This window comes from Necator americanus, chromosome II (genome assembly GCF_031761385.1).
Source record: "Necator americanus strain Aroian chromosome II, whole genome shotgun sequence".
In the NCBI taxonomy this organism is placed as follows: domain Eukaryota; kingdom Metazoa; phylum Nematoda; class Chromadorea; order Rhabditida; family Ancylostomatidae; genus Necator; species Necator americanus.
This window is the reverse complement of record NC_087372.1, coordinates 35,646,551-35,663,305: the sequence shown is the minus strand read 5'-3', so window position 1 is coordinate 35,663,305 and position 16,755 is coordinate 35,646,551. Positions and strand designations below refer to the sequence as shown.

General features: G+C 40.6%; 1 protein-coding gene across 2 annotated transcripts; it reads left to right on the top strand.

Moving 5' to 3' along the window:
• Positions 1 to 6,498: 6,498 nt before the first annotated feature.
• Positions 6,499 to 12,185, top strand: RB195_020494 (uncharacterized protein; the record flags this gene model as incomplete). 2 transcript variants are annotated; one of them, XM_064188813.1, is made up of 13 exons in its annotated part: positions 6,499 to 6,533; positions 7,360 to 7,463; positions 8,323 to 8,409; positions 8,493 to 8,694; positions 8,806 to 8,877; positions 8,994 to 9,076; positions 9,130 to 9,238; positions 9,930 to 10,033; positions 10,428 to 10,510; positions 10,906 to 11,114; positions 11,232 to 11,303; positions 11,389 to 11,465; positions 12,076 to 12,185. In XM_064188813.1, the coding sequence occupies 13 exons, from the start codon at positions 6,499 to 6,501 to the stop codon at positions 12,183 to 12,185; spliced, it is 1,347 nt and encodes a 448-aa protein (XP_064044693.1). The 2 variants fall into 2 exon arrangements, with proteins under 2 accessions (XP_064044693.1, XP_064044694.1); XM_064188812.1 differs by lacking the exon at positions 6,499 to 6,533 and having other exon boundaries at positions 7,364 to 7,463.
• Positions 12,186 to 16,755: the final 4,570 nt, after the last annotated feature.

The window sequence follows — 16,755 nt, the reverse complement described above, 5'->3', positions numbered from 1 at the left end:
AATTCCCCCGACAAAGCTGGCCGCACACACTCACACTCACACACACGCGATGGATGACCGCAACGACGACGGCTTGACTGGTGGTGAACAGCGCCGTCGTTAAACATGCGATGTTGAAGTGCTTCCACTTTGTTTTCGAACGAGAACTGAACCGGCCACGGTGCTCAAGAAGCCGAGAAGCCATTTTGACCACATGAATGTGTTTGTGTGCGTGTGTAAAGCAATATCCGGATTTGGGTCTTAGCCGCTGGCTATCCGGCGGCGGTCAAAAATCGCCAAGACCTACGCGGTCTTCTTTAACTCTCAGGTGATACCCACTCACTTTGGAGGTGGCTTCAACGAAGTGAGGAGGCAGCATGAGCGGTTCCCCAGAACTATGAACCATCCAGAAACGTCATGTCAATGAGATGACAAAATTTTGAGATAAGAAACTGAAATTTCCTGGTTCTTGAGACGTAGTGTACACAGAGTCGAAGCGAAGCTCTGATGCCAAGGCGTCTAAGGCTAACGTCAATTAAAAAGTGAGACCCTCTACAGTAATTCGTTTATTTTCTGAAGAAGACACCTAATCTTCTAAGAGTAATTTCTAAAACTATTGCACTTTTACAACACAAAATAAATTCGGCTTTTTTTTGAGGATATTCATAGCTTGGGAAGACTGAATACTTCTGGATAAGTGAACATATTTCAAAGGTGGAGGCTTAGAGCACAACTTTTTCTTCAAATCCGTCTTTTTTCCATTTTCCCTCGAAATCTCATGTTCCATTTTCACTTATTACCCGAGATGGCCATTTTGTTCTGGTGAGCTACCCATGTTTCTCTTTTACTTGAAATATATTTTATATAAATCCACTTAGTTATGTTAAATTGTAAATACCTTGCGGGAAGTTATGTATTATTGCTATTCCCAGAACATAACTACAGTATAGTTCTGGTGAGCTACCCATTGCTAGAAATTAACAAAGAATGATATTTTCATTTCAAAAAAGAAGCATTCGGAAAATTACTAAGGATGTGTCAGAAGTGTTTGTTGGAGTGAAAAATGCACTCTATGCCGGCACCGCCTCTAAAATATTTCCACATGAGCAACGATGACCATACCCACGCCCCTATAAATCACAATTTCCTGAGGCTGTGCCGGAAACGGCGCGATACAGTCAGAGCAAAATGACAAAAAACTCGCTGCAGTTGTATGTGCAAGCAGTTGCGCTCCAGTTAGCGGTTGCGATAGAAAGTGGGACTAAATGCAACGACGCGCGGGTCCCAGCAAGGGTCCCCTTTGATCTTAACCGCTACGCTCCACCGTACCACACCGAGTGTAGCCATTTACGGAACTGCGGCGAGCTTCATTTTATTTTGAGCCGACTAGAAAGTAAGTAAATCCTAATCGTCGGGACTTGCGTTCACTCTTGCGACTGCCTACGCTTTCGCAGAAGCTACGGGCTCTTTGGCCGCCTCCTCATGTGTCTTTCATCCATTCTCTCTCTGGATTTACCCACTTCGATCGTGTAGGGATCAGGGGAGTCAATGTAGTTCTACGTACACGATGCACTCCGACACACAGATGAGCTTGCAGAAGCGAAATTAGGTATGGCTTGTGTCCTGAGACCCTTAATCGTTCAATTTGAAAAATTATATAAACGAAAAAATATTGCAAAATTTGAAAAATAATGTAAACGATAAAACTGCAGAAGAGCTGCACGATTTCGTTTAGATTTTCTTAAATATAGTGGTAGTAGCAAAGTATTAATAGTAAAGGTCCTTATTGCTGTGTATTCATCCAGATAGCTTTACCATGAATTTTTCTTGGAACTACGTCCAGCAACCGAAACAACCTTAATCTAAAATGTGTTAGCGTGCGTTAAGCGCTCCGATAGGCATGCGCCTAGTTTGTCGGACGCGATCAGATAGCGTGTGTAAGGCAGTCGAACGCATTGTCAAGTCTAACGATCTTATGTACACAGATACATCCAGGCATGGTGAGAAAAATCTCACCACTCTTCCACTTTCTTCCCGTTAATTTCAAATAGTTTGCGTTTTCGGAGAGTTTTTAGAAATACGACGTACAAAAGAGGTATAAAAATTCGTAAAAAAAAACTACTACTTAATAAATAATTCATATATATATATATCACTTACTATTTACATATATGTGTTAACTATCATTTTTTAAATAATTATATCATCCAGATAATTTAATATTTTCATCTCCATTTTATTTTTATTTTTATTTTTTTAAGCTTTAGGATTTACCGATAGTCTAAGTCAGATAGAAATCCGAACTACGCGAGATAGCGCCGAAACGCAACCGTACGCATGTGGTATGGCACAGTTTCATACTGTTCCAGAAACTTCCCCTTCCGTAATTCCAGAACTTCCAGAATTTTCAGGATAATTTCCTTTTTGTAGCACCTCCCAACGACCCTCTCCCTCCTCCTTCTCCCGTTTCGTTTCACGACGATTGATTAGAGGTAAACGCTGAGTCACAGTGAAAACAATGACATAGCGTTGAAAATGTCAGCAGTGTAGCCATCACAGGAAAAAAGACCTTGATTTTATCTGTCTTATCATTTTTTGTAGTAACTCCTCGACCTCAAGAGCAAAGTTGTTTGGATTTGTTTGAATTGTTTGATTTTTTTTTTTGTTTTTTTTTTTCCAATTTTTTCGCCTCTTAAACACATGGAAAAAGTGTCGATTAATATAGAACGTCTCTGAAAAAAAGGCAACCGTCGTTAAGTAAACATAAATCCACATAGGGGCAATTCAATAAAAGGATATATTCGGCATATTGACGAATCCGCGAAATAATCAAAAAAGGTCACAAAAAAAACTAACCAAAACGGGTATTTTGAAGAAAAAAACTGAGGCTAATTGCAATTTTTAAATAAATACACAAAATCTGGTCATGTCTGCATGGTGTTGAAAAACGCTTAGAAAAAACGTTGAGAAAACGTTCACTCCTCCCGACACCCAAGGCGAATACGGTTGCCGATCCGTTGAAAATGAGGGAAATGCTTTATCAAAGAAATTGACCTTAAATCACCCTTACCAATATCATCCTCCATGTTCTTCTTAGGTTTTTCGCTTAATAAAATCCCTTTGAATTTTTTTTGCAATGAAAAACTTTTCTAAAAAGCGATTTTTTTTTAACTTAGAGTTGATAGTACTTGAGCAAATAAGTTCCCCTGATCGAAATCAAGAAGTCCTAAATGGGCCGTTGATGGATAGTTGGTATTTTAGGTCTCCGTCACACCTAAAGAACGCGTGCGTGTAGCGTAGTGGTTAGAGGTTCCGCTTCCTGCAAGATCGATCGGAGGTTCGAATCCGCCTTGGTGCTCACCAGGCCTTTCATCCTTCCGGGGTCGATAAATTAGTACCAGACGTGTCTGGGACGATAAAAACACAGACTTGACACATCGGCTTGCCACCACAAGTCATTCAGGGGTCAAGGAAAAGGTCTCGAACCTATTTGATTAGCTCCTCTGGAACAGTATTTTGCCGTGGCACGTACCAAACGACATTCATGGTGAATTCGATTAAATGCTTTCTTCAAGTCGAGATACACGAGATCAACTTAAAGGCATCATCCTACGAATCTGACGTGGTATGGATTTCCGATGGACAAACTCAGTACTCCATACTCTAAACGGGGTCATAGATTGCGCGATTAGGGATGGTTCCGCTCATCTCACCCTAATCGTAGTAAAAAAAAATAGCGTAAAGACTTTGGTTTCCACCACGATTTCAGTTGCAACTCCTTTCCAAGCTTCCCTCACTTGTTCACGCGCCGTATCCAGCTGCGCAGGAATCGAAAACCAGCGAGTACTCCTCGACTGCCTCTTCAAGTGAAACCTATGAATAGTTTGCTGAAGTGACCAGAACGTGTACATAGAGGAGCGTTCTAACGTTTCTCATAGAAGCTAAAGCGGTTCCCACGCCGTTTTTTTTTTTTGAGGACGACTAGGAAAAGGTAAGCGGAACCCCCGTTCAGAATCGTTTGGGGTTTGCCAACCCGTGTCCAGGCTTCCACTTACGACCGTATGAGTAGAGAGAGCCAGCCAATGTATCATGTCAGTGTTTTTATTCTCCCAGACATGTGTGGTACCAGTTTATCGACGCGGGAGAGATGAAGTGTTTGGTTGGCACTAGGGTGGTTTCGAGCCGTCGATCGATCGTGTAGTCACAGCGGAATCTCCAACCGATTGCGCTACACCCACCTTAGTTCCACCACATGGGAAAGAACAAAGAAACAGAAAACGAAAATGTGTGTGCGAAAACTCCACTCTATGAATGTCAACAATGCCGTTCCAAGCATTCTTGGTTTAGTTGTTAGAAAATCCTCTTAAAATCACCATTGCCACCAGTGAAGGATAAAAGTTCTGCCAGTCACGTTCATCTTCGCAGAAGGTTCGCGTATCAAATGGAGCCAACCAGAAGTCCCCTTTCTTGGACCGACGGAAAGTGTTCTTTTTTGCTCCGTTCCTAGAGTTTTTGTGTTCCTCAAATATCGCCTCTGAAGCACCTAGCTCCACCACTAGTGGAGCATAGTAGATGCGCAACCAAAGCGGGTGCAAGTCTCGTTACGCTGTAATAGAAATATACTGGACCTTTTTTCTTCTTTGGATCAGGTTCAAGAAAGTTCCGGTAACTGTAGTTACCGTAAGGTGACACCCCAATCTGTGGGGGAACAATATCAGCAGCTATGAAGGAGATGATGAACAAAGAAGTTGAGTGCATCGTATCAAAGCAGAATATTATTTCCTTTTCCTCAGTTTCACACCGATTTCAGTTCGGATTCATTAGCAAATTTTTTTAGAGCCTCGACCACACTGGAGCTTAGTACCTTCTGATTTTCCAGAAAAATTTGAAAGACAGGTGTCTTCGCGACACTAATCGGCTCAATAACATATCCCTTTCCTTGGTCTCCTGTTGATATGTAATTTTTTTTTTTGACTTCATGCGCTTTGTTTATTTACTTGATGATCTAACGAGACTGACAAGAATCCGAACAAAGAACGATTTAAGAAAATGTGGGGCAGTGTCAAATTCCACAGATTAGGCATAATTTTGATTTTAAAAATTAAAAAAAAAAGCTTAGAATGGATTTCATTCACAGAAACAACTCAGTGAGCGGCTACAGCGTCTGCGACAGAGTAGCCGCAATGTTGGACTAAGGAAGAATTCGTCAGACAGAATGCGTGTAGTAGAACGAGATTATAGCAAGTATTACAGTAACCAATTATCTGCAAAACATTAACAAAATAATGTCGAATCACGCATGAAAGGAACCTTGATATTTTCTCAGCTATCGAGTTCAGGTAGGACTTTATTCTTGGTGAACTTTTTAAAATATCCCACTTGTACAAAAGTTCTTGTAATGTTGTTTCTTTAATCGTTCTTTGTTCGGATTCTTGTCAGTCTCGTTAGACCATCAAGTAAATAAACAAAGCGCATGAAGTCAAAAAAAAAATTACATATCAACAGGAGACCAAGGAAAGGGATATGCTATTGAGCCGATTAGTGTCGCGAAGACACCTGTCTTTCACATTTTTCTGGAAAATCAGAAGGTACTAAGCTCCAGTGTGGTCGAGGCTCTCAAAAAATTCGCTAAGGAATCCCCACTGAAATGGGTGTGAAACTGAGGAAAAGGAAATAATGTTCTGCTTTGAGATGGTGCACTCAACTTCTTCGCTGATCATCTCTTTCATAGGTGCTGATATTGTTGTAAACAGTAAAGCAGCTTGAATTCAGAGCATAAAATCTGACGTGGTGAGGGAATTCCCGGAAAAAGCTAGAAATAGGGTTGTAGAGATTGCAACAACCAAGGTGGTTCCGTTCATATCTCCCTCATCGTCGTAAAAAAACGGTATGGGAACAGCTTTATTTCCTACGAGACACGTGAGAACGCGTAGTCTTGTACGCGCATAGGTCCTCTCAGCAGCCTATTCATTTTTTTCACTTGAATAGGCTGGTAAGAGGACCCAATTAATATTGTGACCGTTTGCTGGTGGACGCGCGGCGTGTGCAGGGGAGGCGCGTTCCAACGGACCCCGTAGGAAAAAACAGCGTCTTTCCTACGAACAAAGCCCGCTCTCAAACCCTATGTTTTCAAAGTGGCTTCCGCACTACGTCAAAATTGTGATACGCTGCTTCTAAAAAGTAGGAGTGACCTCTGACTGAGCAAGATGAACGCCGAGCGTAATTTCAATTAATGAAGTATTTGGAACTCATCTGTATGTAAGAGAACGAAGCCTACCGTACTAGAGACCGTATTACATAACGTAATCGCTAGGATTCTTTCTTCGGCCTGAGTAATCAGACAGTATTCTTGGTCTCTGTCAACAACTGTCAACAAACCCACGGATTTCAGCGATAATTCTATGACACTAATCGTTTCTAAGCAAAAAACTCGTCGCGTTCTTGGTTACGTGTGGTTAATGCTCAGTTATCAAGCCCATCTTTTTCCACCTCTGGATTTGACGCAATGGAGGAGCAAAAATGTTCACTAATATAAAAGTGTGGACTAAATCAATGTAAGCCAGTCAGGTGCTCGTCTCCTAACTGTTCATTTCGGAAATCACACTTGTAACGTTTGCTTTTCTAAGTAACGCCACATGACATCTTATATATGTAATTTATATTTTATAAACTTAATTTATCATGTATAATTGTCCTTATAAAGGATCGTATGTGTGTGCCAAAATTGCTAAAAAAAAAGGAGTACTACGAGTTTTTTTTTTCAAATTGCTTCTGAATGCTACACGCTAAACAAATGAGTGTTTATACTTTAGCATATCCAGCCAGGTGCATAGGTTCTGGTTTGAAAAAACCGGATGCTTCATAGTTTTCAACAAAATTTCCATTTCTACAGACTTCTCCTCTAAAATAACTGAAATGTGTACGTCAATAAAGCTGAGCAATCGATATTTCCGTGACTTTTCCTAACTATCTATCGATCGATGGACGTTACAACTCTAAGGCGACGCATTACGCTTTCTTTTTTCGTATACGAATAGACAACTGTTCAAGTTATACCTCTTCAAACAGTGCGTCTAATCCTAAGCTTGAATTAATAGTACGCAAAATTGTCCACACTACCGTATTGGTTACGAAAATTGGAAAATAAGCCAGAGGACACTCTCTAACCTGTGTTTAAATATTTCATGTACATATCATGATTTCAAATTTCGTTTATGTACAGGTTGGAATCAAATTCTCCTTATTTATTTCTTTATTATAATTTTACTATTTATTTGTTTATTTGTTTATTTTTTATATTCCTGTTTGTTAGCTTAGCGTACGTACTCGGTTTCATGCTACCAGAATTACATTCTGGTAATAACTTTGGGAAATTTCTAGTGGAATGAACCACTTGACCCGGTTGCTGATAACGGTAGCTGTTGGGATTGTCGTCGCTATTGCGGCTATTCCACTGAATTCTGATGGCAACAAGGATGGAATCGGTAAGAATTTTTCCCCCGATTCAATACTCATCAGCACTCTTGAAAGGCGTCAAGCTTTTTGAAAAAAAGCGTAAATTAAGGAAAAAGTCTGTGGAATTTGAGAGCATTAAAGGATAAAATGTCTGGCGTTAATGAATTCGCTTCCTACGCATCCGTGGGTTCACTTTAATTCAGTATCGTTCGGGGTCTACGAGCGGTTTGTCTAACCCATGCAATGGCTTGCTAGCCGATCAGTGCCTTTATCCTCAGAGACAAGTCTGGTACGGACCCTAGAGAGATGAGAGGACTTATTCACTCATATATTATTTGTAGTTTTTATTCTATTATTCTATCATTTCATTTTTTATTTAGTATATTCTATAATAAACTAACTTACCGACCTCAGAGGACATCTAAGGCTTGGATAGGACTTGGACCGATTCGAACCATCGACCGATCGTACGGTCACAGCTTTTACCTATATCCGCCTCGTATTAGAAAATAGATGAGGAAATACATGAGCATGATTCTTCAGCGTAACAATTCGCTGGATCCTATTCCACAGAAAATAGGTTACGAGTGTGTTTCAATAGGAAACTGAAAAGCGAAAGTTAAGAATGCTAAGAGTAAGAATTTAAGCGTATGGAAGTAGAGGTATGGATGTGGAAGTTTTAAAGAGGTGTGGAACTAAATGATACAATACATTCGGAACTCTCATTTTACTTTTTTACACATTTTTTCTCGTTTTTTTTTTCTCCATTTTTTTTCACGTTCCCTATACCTAATTAATGCAATTTGTGGAAGAAAGCGCGAAAGGTTGGCTAGCTGCCCAAAGTTTCTTTAAATTTATGTTGTCGGAAAAAGTAAAGAAAAATTTCAGCAACACCTCCAGGAGAGAATATACATTGTCTCATGGTAGGAGACCTGTACAATTATGGAACCAACGCAACCGCTTACGAAAAGGCAAGTATACAGACTTTTTTGGATGGGTTCCAAAATGAGTGGAAAAGGGTAGAGGAAAACGTGTAACACAAACTTTTCTTCAGGAAGTAGAACTTATGACTGAAATCAATTACGGTCTGTTTGAAGCCGAGGGATTCTCTAGCCTCGGTCTGTGGTTATATGGACATACGGAGTTGTTCACGTCTCTCGAGGATGCTCTCAACTACATGCGAACATCACCGTTCGAATTCTTGGAAGATCTACAGGAAGTATCTTATAGTGCAGAGGATAAACCTGTGACAACCGCTAGGTGAGTTCAGCTTTTCTCGATTTTTTTAAGATTCCCACATAAGCGTATTTTGTAGCAGAGCGGATGGTGTTGAAAGGAACCTTTAAAAGTTAAAAATTTCGAGCCTTTCAGTGCCATCAAAAAGCTGAATGAATTGGTGGATAAGGAGAATCGTGTGAACTGCTTAATCTTCTTCTCTGCCCAGTAAGTTGATTGCTACGAAGGAATCAGTTCTGGACATATCTTATCACTCAACGAACACTCAAAGGACATATAGAACGTAACTTTTTCTCCTTTTTTTTGCAAATTTTTGCATTCAGGGAAAAAATAGCGGAACTTCCACGCTTGGAACCCGATTGCAGTAAGTCGGGAATCAATAGAATTGTGGCTGTTGGGCTTAGCGGTGAGTTAGCCCATGGTTCCTCTTATTGTCAGAAAGAAATGTCTCTATTCAAGACACAAACCTTCACCGAGTTGTTGTCCCTCCACAAGGTGTTGCCGTCCGAGTTCCCTACAGTTTCACATCGAAAAACGTTGAAGAAGTGGTCGCTGCTGTAATGGGAAGGTACATTTCCTTGGGCAATGTAGCTATTTACAAACAAAAAAACTAAAATTCCACTCTTTTATAGCGGTGATTTAAATTTTTTCTCGGCGCGAGAGATGAGTGAGCAAGGAATGTACGTGGTGCAAAAGATGACCGAGAAAAAAATTCAGTACTATGCCAAATGACAGAAAATATTTCCCGAGAGATGGAACCATGAAAAATTAGAAAGTAGGTAGATTGAGGATAAAAGTGATAGAAAAGAAAAAAAATAAAGTTGCTAATTCGTTCCTGGAGAGAGAACCGAACATCCTGAGTCCGTCTCTTTTGAATCATCACAGCCTCCTATGTTAGGAAATGGAAAATTCCTAGTTTATTGCTTCAATTAGACTTTAAAAAATTCGTTATTCGTTATTACATATGTATCTAAAAAATGGATTGAGCATCGGCGCATAGAATAATTCCGAATAATTTGCGGGAATCGTCTGTTTATCCGCCTCTCGTGCTCATGCTTCATAACCTACACTAATTTCTTCTACTGTATTATTGGGACTGGGACTAATTTATTTTCCCATTGTATTTAATTAGCCATTTCTTGAACAAGCTGTAAGAACGAGAGCACGAAACAAATAATAAAAAACAAATGATAGGAAATACAATACCAGAAAAAAAAACTCGAAAAAGGAGAAACTTGAGTGAAATATGAAGATTACAGGACTGAGAGTAGTTCAGCCAAGCCCCTCCCAATGGAACCAACAAAGATTCCTGCACGGAAGACTTCAGTGGTGAATCCTCGCCCCGCAAAAAGAGGCACAACAGGTATAAATCCGTGTAGAAAAAAATATTTATGTAAAAATTTGCACACAATAATACAACAAAACATACATATTACAACAATATATAATTTTAAACTAGAAAAATAATGTGATCCATCTAAACCTTCTGTAATTTGCTACTGTAAATAATATGGTAGGCGGTCGTCGATACTCTGTTCGAGGGTAGACGGTGTATGCCTCAAGCAGCTATGGTGCAACCTTTGCTGCGGGTGCGTTGCGGTCACATAGACAAACATAAGTTACAACAATTATATCTACTTACAACTCAAATATTTGAATTAATTTTTCATTTTAATTATTTGCTCATTTATTCACAATCATTATTTTATTTCATTTGTCACATAAGTCAGAGCCACATATCGTAATGGATTTTGCAGAATCACCGATATCAAAAGGGCTTCGCTGCCTTTTTGTTTATGATTTGTACAATTTTGGCAACGATGAGGAAGCATACGATAAGGTAAATAATCTTTCTCTCTCAGGTTTTGTAGTAAATTTTTGTGTATGGCTATAAATTCTAGCACAAATAATCTTCTGCGTAGACAAAAGGGGATTGAGGGAGAGCGGAGAAAGAAATCCTGGTCTTTTTTCTCGTTATCTCCCTTGAATAGCACCAGAAAAGTAGTCGTGTTACTAAAAACCTTCGAATGAACCCATGAGGCATGTAACCAACAACTTTCCTTAGCGAGAAAGAACGGTAAAATCATGGATTCCGAGTTCATGAGTAGTTTTTCTTGACAGCTCTGTGCGTAGGTGACCAGCGTAATAAATCTTTTTTTTCCATTTTTCACTATCTGCTGCTGCGGCGGCTGAATTTACTTATTTCACTCAGGGTTATTTCACGACATGATTCAGGAAAACCAATTTGTGGCTGATATTGGAGAAAGGTTTTTCACCACGACAGCGAATTCGGCTGCTGGACTTTGGGCCTATGGTCATACTTCTATCGACAAAACTCCCGATGTTGCTTTGAATGAAATGCAGAAGAAATATGGTCGTTTTATGGTGGAAATGGCTGAAGTGGAATACGACGACACAAACGAAAATCCACTGTCAACAAAAGGGTGAGAAATTTATATTTAATTTCGCAGCAAAAAAAACCGTTTCTTACCTTTTTTGTAACTGCTAATAATGTATAAGTGAGAAAAATACTCATGTTGAAATGATTCTATGCTTCATAGAGCAATAGAGAGGATCAACGAGACAAAGGACAACAGAAAACGCGGCAACTGCTTGGTCTTTTTCTCAGCACAGTAGGTTATAGGTTTTTTTTTTAAAGGATATGTAAATGAGAAGAAAGGAGTCGAAAGGATAAGTGCTCGAAAGCATAAAATTTAGGGAAAACACCGCTGGTTTGCCAGTCTTGAACCCTCAGCACATGAATCTTGAACGGATAGTGGCCGTTGGCTTGAATAGTGAGTATTCTGTTTGTGTGAGGTATCAATGTGGCAATGACTAAAGGCAACATACCACGAAATTGAAATTGCTCAAATCTCTCCACTAACAGGCGAGGTTAGGGGTTCAGGTCACGAGAATATGTGCGATCATGCCCAATTCTCCCTAATTATCCAATAAAATAGCGTGAGAAACTGCCTTGTTGCACCCAATCCTCCTACGAGGCGCCTAACAACGTGTCACGTGTGCGAAAGGAGGCACATGCGCATCGGGTGCGAGAGAACAATCGCTTACGCTGTCTGAACCGCTCGCAGGTGGACGCAACGCGCACTCGTGCTTTCCCATTCACATGCCACGTTGTTAGGTGCTTCGTTGAGGAATTCAATGCGACAAGGCCGTTTTTCTGGATCTTCAGGAGGAACTGACAGTGATAGCGCTCACATTGGTGATCTAAACCTTTAAAGCACATTATATTAGTGGGTGAGATACTGACACTCATCAATTTTGTGGCATACTATCGTTAAGGTCAGTGAAAGTCTAATCATACCGCCTCTAATACTAACTCTAATACTAACTATCGCCTCTAATGCTAACTCTAATACTAACTATTCCTAAAAATGTTTCCTTTAGATGCGGATATGAGCAAGATCATTCCAAAGAGAGGACATGCGGTCAGCGTAGGTAACGACTATGGAGAGGAAGAAGTGAAAAAAGTTGTGGACGCAATTATGGGAGGATAATCAGGATGGATTGTGATTTCCAAGTTGATTTCAAGATAAAAGTTCCGAAAATATGTATTTGCTGCAAATACCACTTGGTCAGTATCTTCTACTAAGCGCATTTATGGGTAACACAAACAGAAAGATCAGAAGGTACAATTACTGCAGTATCAAGAACAATTTTGTCTGTTTCAAAGGAAAATGCTGAAGTGATCGCCAGTGAAGTGCCTACAACTTGACTTACTTACTTCTGACTTAAGTGGCCTGCGGATGTTACGGCTTATTACGGCTTATCTGCATCTTCGTTGGGTAGGTCGTCTTTGACCATATTCGAGCCCTTCATGTTCAATCCCGCGCGACAGACTCTGTCTATTCGTCGCTGTTTCATAATCTGCAAAACTTTACGTCTCGCCTGAACTGCCTGTGGATGCCAGATTACATTAGATCTTACTACACCACTTCTGTCTAGAACTTTCTCTTACGTCCGTCCAGATGGCCACTTCCGCTTCAGGTCTGCAGGTTTCTTGAAGGCAACTTGGACAAGGCGACGTGATGTTCTCCATATAACTCCTAACTAAAGAAGGAAGCGAAGACTGTTTTCTGCGACTACTTCAGAGGACGGGGGAAAATGTTGATGTTCTCCTCACGTCATCCGCCGGTACACCATATTCACTTCTCATTAATGTAGTTCGTTATGACACGCTATTAACCAAAAGTAGCCAAGCATCCGTTCAAGCAGCTTTCTTACACAGTCGAGCTTCTCCACCACCGTCGACGGCGCTGCCCACGTCCCTGATCCGTACATCATGATAGGACGAATTGCGGATAGGTAAACTCGCAGCGTGGCTTTGTTAGCAAACGCCTGTAACAAAAAAGTGGAAGTAAGGTCACTACTGACATGATTAAGACGAAATAATTCACACCATCTTAGCAAGAGACACAAGTATTAGGTATTTTCACGCGATCATACACACACTCAGAGGGCCTTATTCAAAAGAGGATTTCAATTTAGAAGACACGAACTCAAAATCTTCCTGTTATAGTAATTTCTACAAAAAGATCAAGAGAATAAAAATATTGACATCAACGGAGCAGACAATCGAGGATGGATTCTGTGGGATGGATCGAGGATGGAAATGAAAAGCCAAATTCGAAAATTACAGAAAAAGAAACCCTAAAATACTTCACTAGGATTTTGTCAGTTTATAGTGCACGTAAAAAAGATTGAATTTAAGTGGATGGAGTAGTTCTACGAGAAAAGAAGCATAGCATTTGTGCAAAGCAAATTTCCTTTCTACAGCCATTAATTAGTTTTTCACACAATTCCTTGCCTCAGAAAACTTTAAAAAAAAAAAAACTTAAAAGAGAAGAGTAGTACAAGGTTCTCCAGCTGTACCGTTCTCTTCAGAAATCTACGAAATTTCAACGTAAAGGCAATATATCGGAAATGTGACGTAGTACGGAAACCCAGTTAAAATGTAGACTGTAGACTACGGAAAGTAGCGTGTCCCCGCTCATCTTCTCCTAATCGTCGTAAGAAAGCGGCGTGGAATTCCGCTCTAGTTCCTACCCTCTAGATACGTAAATACGCGCCGCCTCGACCACGCTGCGGTCCCCTCAGCAGCCTATTCATTGGTTTTACTTGAATGGGATGCTGAGGAGACCTCATCGATCGTCGACCGCTTGCTCGTGGGTGCGGAGCGTAGCGACTGACTTCGTAGGAAAGGGCGCCGTCTTCCACACCGTTTTTTCAGGGGAGAGGAGCGGAACCATGCCTGTTTCCATGATCTGCAACCCGAGCTCTGTGTTTTCTTTACGGAATCCCTATCACTTCAATTCCGTGATGGATTTAAGCACTGACGCCGTGGAGGAAACAATGAACTTGTTCTTAGTTTCCCTATATATGTTATAATAGAGAAATAATTAGAAAAACAGGACTAACTGAAACATCACTCCAGAAATGTCACCAGTGCCCTTCCAAGGAGTTACATGTATAGTACGGTCAAAACGAGATGAAGCACAGTGCAGTTGCGCAAGCGGCTGCGCTTGAAGCGGCGCGGTGGGGCGTAGCGGGTAGGATCGTGGTGGGACCCCTGCTAGCACCACTCGTCGTTGCAGTTCTGAATCGACCGACGACGATTCCAACCGCCGTCTCCATCCACGTCCGCGTCCAGCGTAACTATTTACGTAACTGCACCGTGCTCCATGTCGTTTTGACCCTGCTATACCCATATCGCTGTTTAAAACCCTACTGATATTATTAGTGCCACTCGTGGAGAATCTGGATCTGGAGACCCCAAGTTCCCCTTCGTAACGAGTTCACGTGTCGAATGGAGTCAAACCGGAAGTGCTCATTCTTGCATCGTTCTTAGAGTTTTCTCGCTCTTCGGATACCGTCTCTAATGCTTTTTGTTCCAATAGGGGACTGTAGACTTAGTAGATACACTAAAAAAAGTGCGTACAAGTAACAATTATTGCATTATTTATCATTAGTATGCTTTAGATTTGTTATTATCATATTATTTTTATTTATTGTTATTATTATAATATTATTTTTCGTCGCTATACGATTTTCTGTGCAAAATCTCACAGAATGTCAAGAAGGGCAGAGCTATGTTCGAGGGCGACACACCTCGGCGAAGATGCGAAGGGCAATCGCGTCGTTATCAGCGCGCCGATTAAGTCAAGTCAAGTCAATATTTTATTTATTTTTAGTGGCATTCCTAGAAGGGGGTCACCCGTAGTTTTTCTGGAAAAATATCAGTCACAAGGAGGGACATTATGAATCAGCAAATTCCATTGAGTCTTTTCAAAGCAAAATCTTACTTTCTCCCCTTTAGCTTGACACTCATTTCGATGTTTTTTTGTGAAGATTTTTTACCGAACCTGATGGAAGGTTTTGATTTTGGAAAAAAATTTAAAGCCTTAACGATTGAAGCAGTTCCTTCATGACACTAATCAGCTTAACAGCACATGTCCCTCAGTTCCGTGTCTTCATGTCTCTTATTTATTTAATCGGTGTAATCATAGACTTACCGAAACTGACAGCGTAGAAAAATCATAACAAAGAACCATGCAGAAGATTTTGAAGCAGTTTTAACCTAAGCATAAATTAACCATTACTCAGTTTTCAGAGCAAAAGAAAAGGGTTTAAGATGGATTTCATGGACAGAAATAAATGGGAAGATGAGGCAGTGATGGAATCTCTTGCAGAATGTAATATGGATAACGGTACATACTGTACATAGATATGGTACTTGCGCGAAACTGTCATTCGACTTTGGAGACAGTGACAGCAGTGTTGGCCTGGAGGAACTAGTATGTGTTCGCTAGGCTGAGATTGAGTTGTGGAACAAAGTTACAGTAACTGTTACGGTAACCACACCGCTCCAATAGCATAATCGAGGCCAGCGCAAAAGAAAACTTAGTATTTTCTCAGAGATTCTTGTAAGATGTAAACAACGAGTGCGGTTGTGCAAAGTTAAGAAGCAGTTAAGGTTAGCGGTTAGAGGTTGGAAGTAATTTTTAACAGTGAATGGTAAATAGTGAAACAATCGTGAATACAGTAAGATTATAGAGCTCCTTAATCCCTAAAATATCATTCACTAAGACATTTTCATTTTCTGAAAGGAGTGGTGCAGCGAAATCATTCCATTTCATTCCGATTTTATTGCATGAAAATTCTTGAACGGAGCGGATCACGAAACTGACGTAGATGGGAAATTTGTGAGAAATTATAGAATTCGGGTGGTTGATTACGAGTATGAGCGTGGGTCCCACCCAATCGTCCTAAAAATGGCGTAGAAGCGGCGCTTGCTCCTACAAGACACACTAGAACGCTCTCGCTTGTACACGGTACGCTCCTCTAGTCTTTGCTTTTACTTGACGAGGCTGTTGAGGAGATCCGATTGATTTTCGACCACTCGCTTGCGGATGCGGTGCGTGCACAATGGTGGAATGTTTCTTTTGCACTTCATAGGAACAGACGCAAATTCCCCGCATCGTGTTTCAGGACGTAAATTATAATAATTCTAATTGTTCAAAACGTAAAGGGAAGTAATCGAACAACTCGTGATCTACACCCTGAACTCCATATTTTCCCACATGCCTCCCAACTATGTCACTTTCGTGATATATGTACTGCCTTTAAAAATATTCCTTTAAAAATAAAGTAGAATAATAATAGGGCGGATGTAGCGCAGCGGGTAGAGGTTTCGCCTCGTGCACGATCGATCGGAGGTTCTAATCCGCCCTAGTGCTCACCAAACCTTTCATCATTCCTGGGCTCGATAAAATGGTACCCGACTTGTCCTGTGAGGATAAAAACACTGAATTGACACATCGGCTAGCCATCGAAGATCATTGTATAGGCCAATTACACGTTCGTAAACTTCAAACGATTCTGAATTGAAGTGAATGTGGTGGCGTATCCCAAGCGGATTGATTAACGCCAGACGCTTTATCCTTTAAAAATATTCCGCTCATAAAAATTGTTGCTTTATTTGTTTGGTTACAACGATGAGTGGTGACACAAAAAGGAACAGCCCTATCGAGCACTACTGGGACACATGAACAGCAACCACTTATGTTC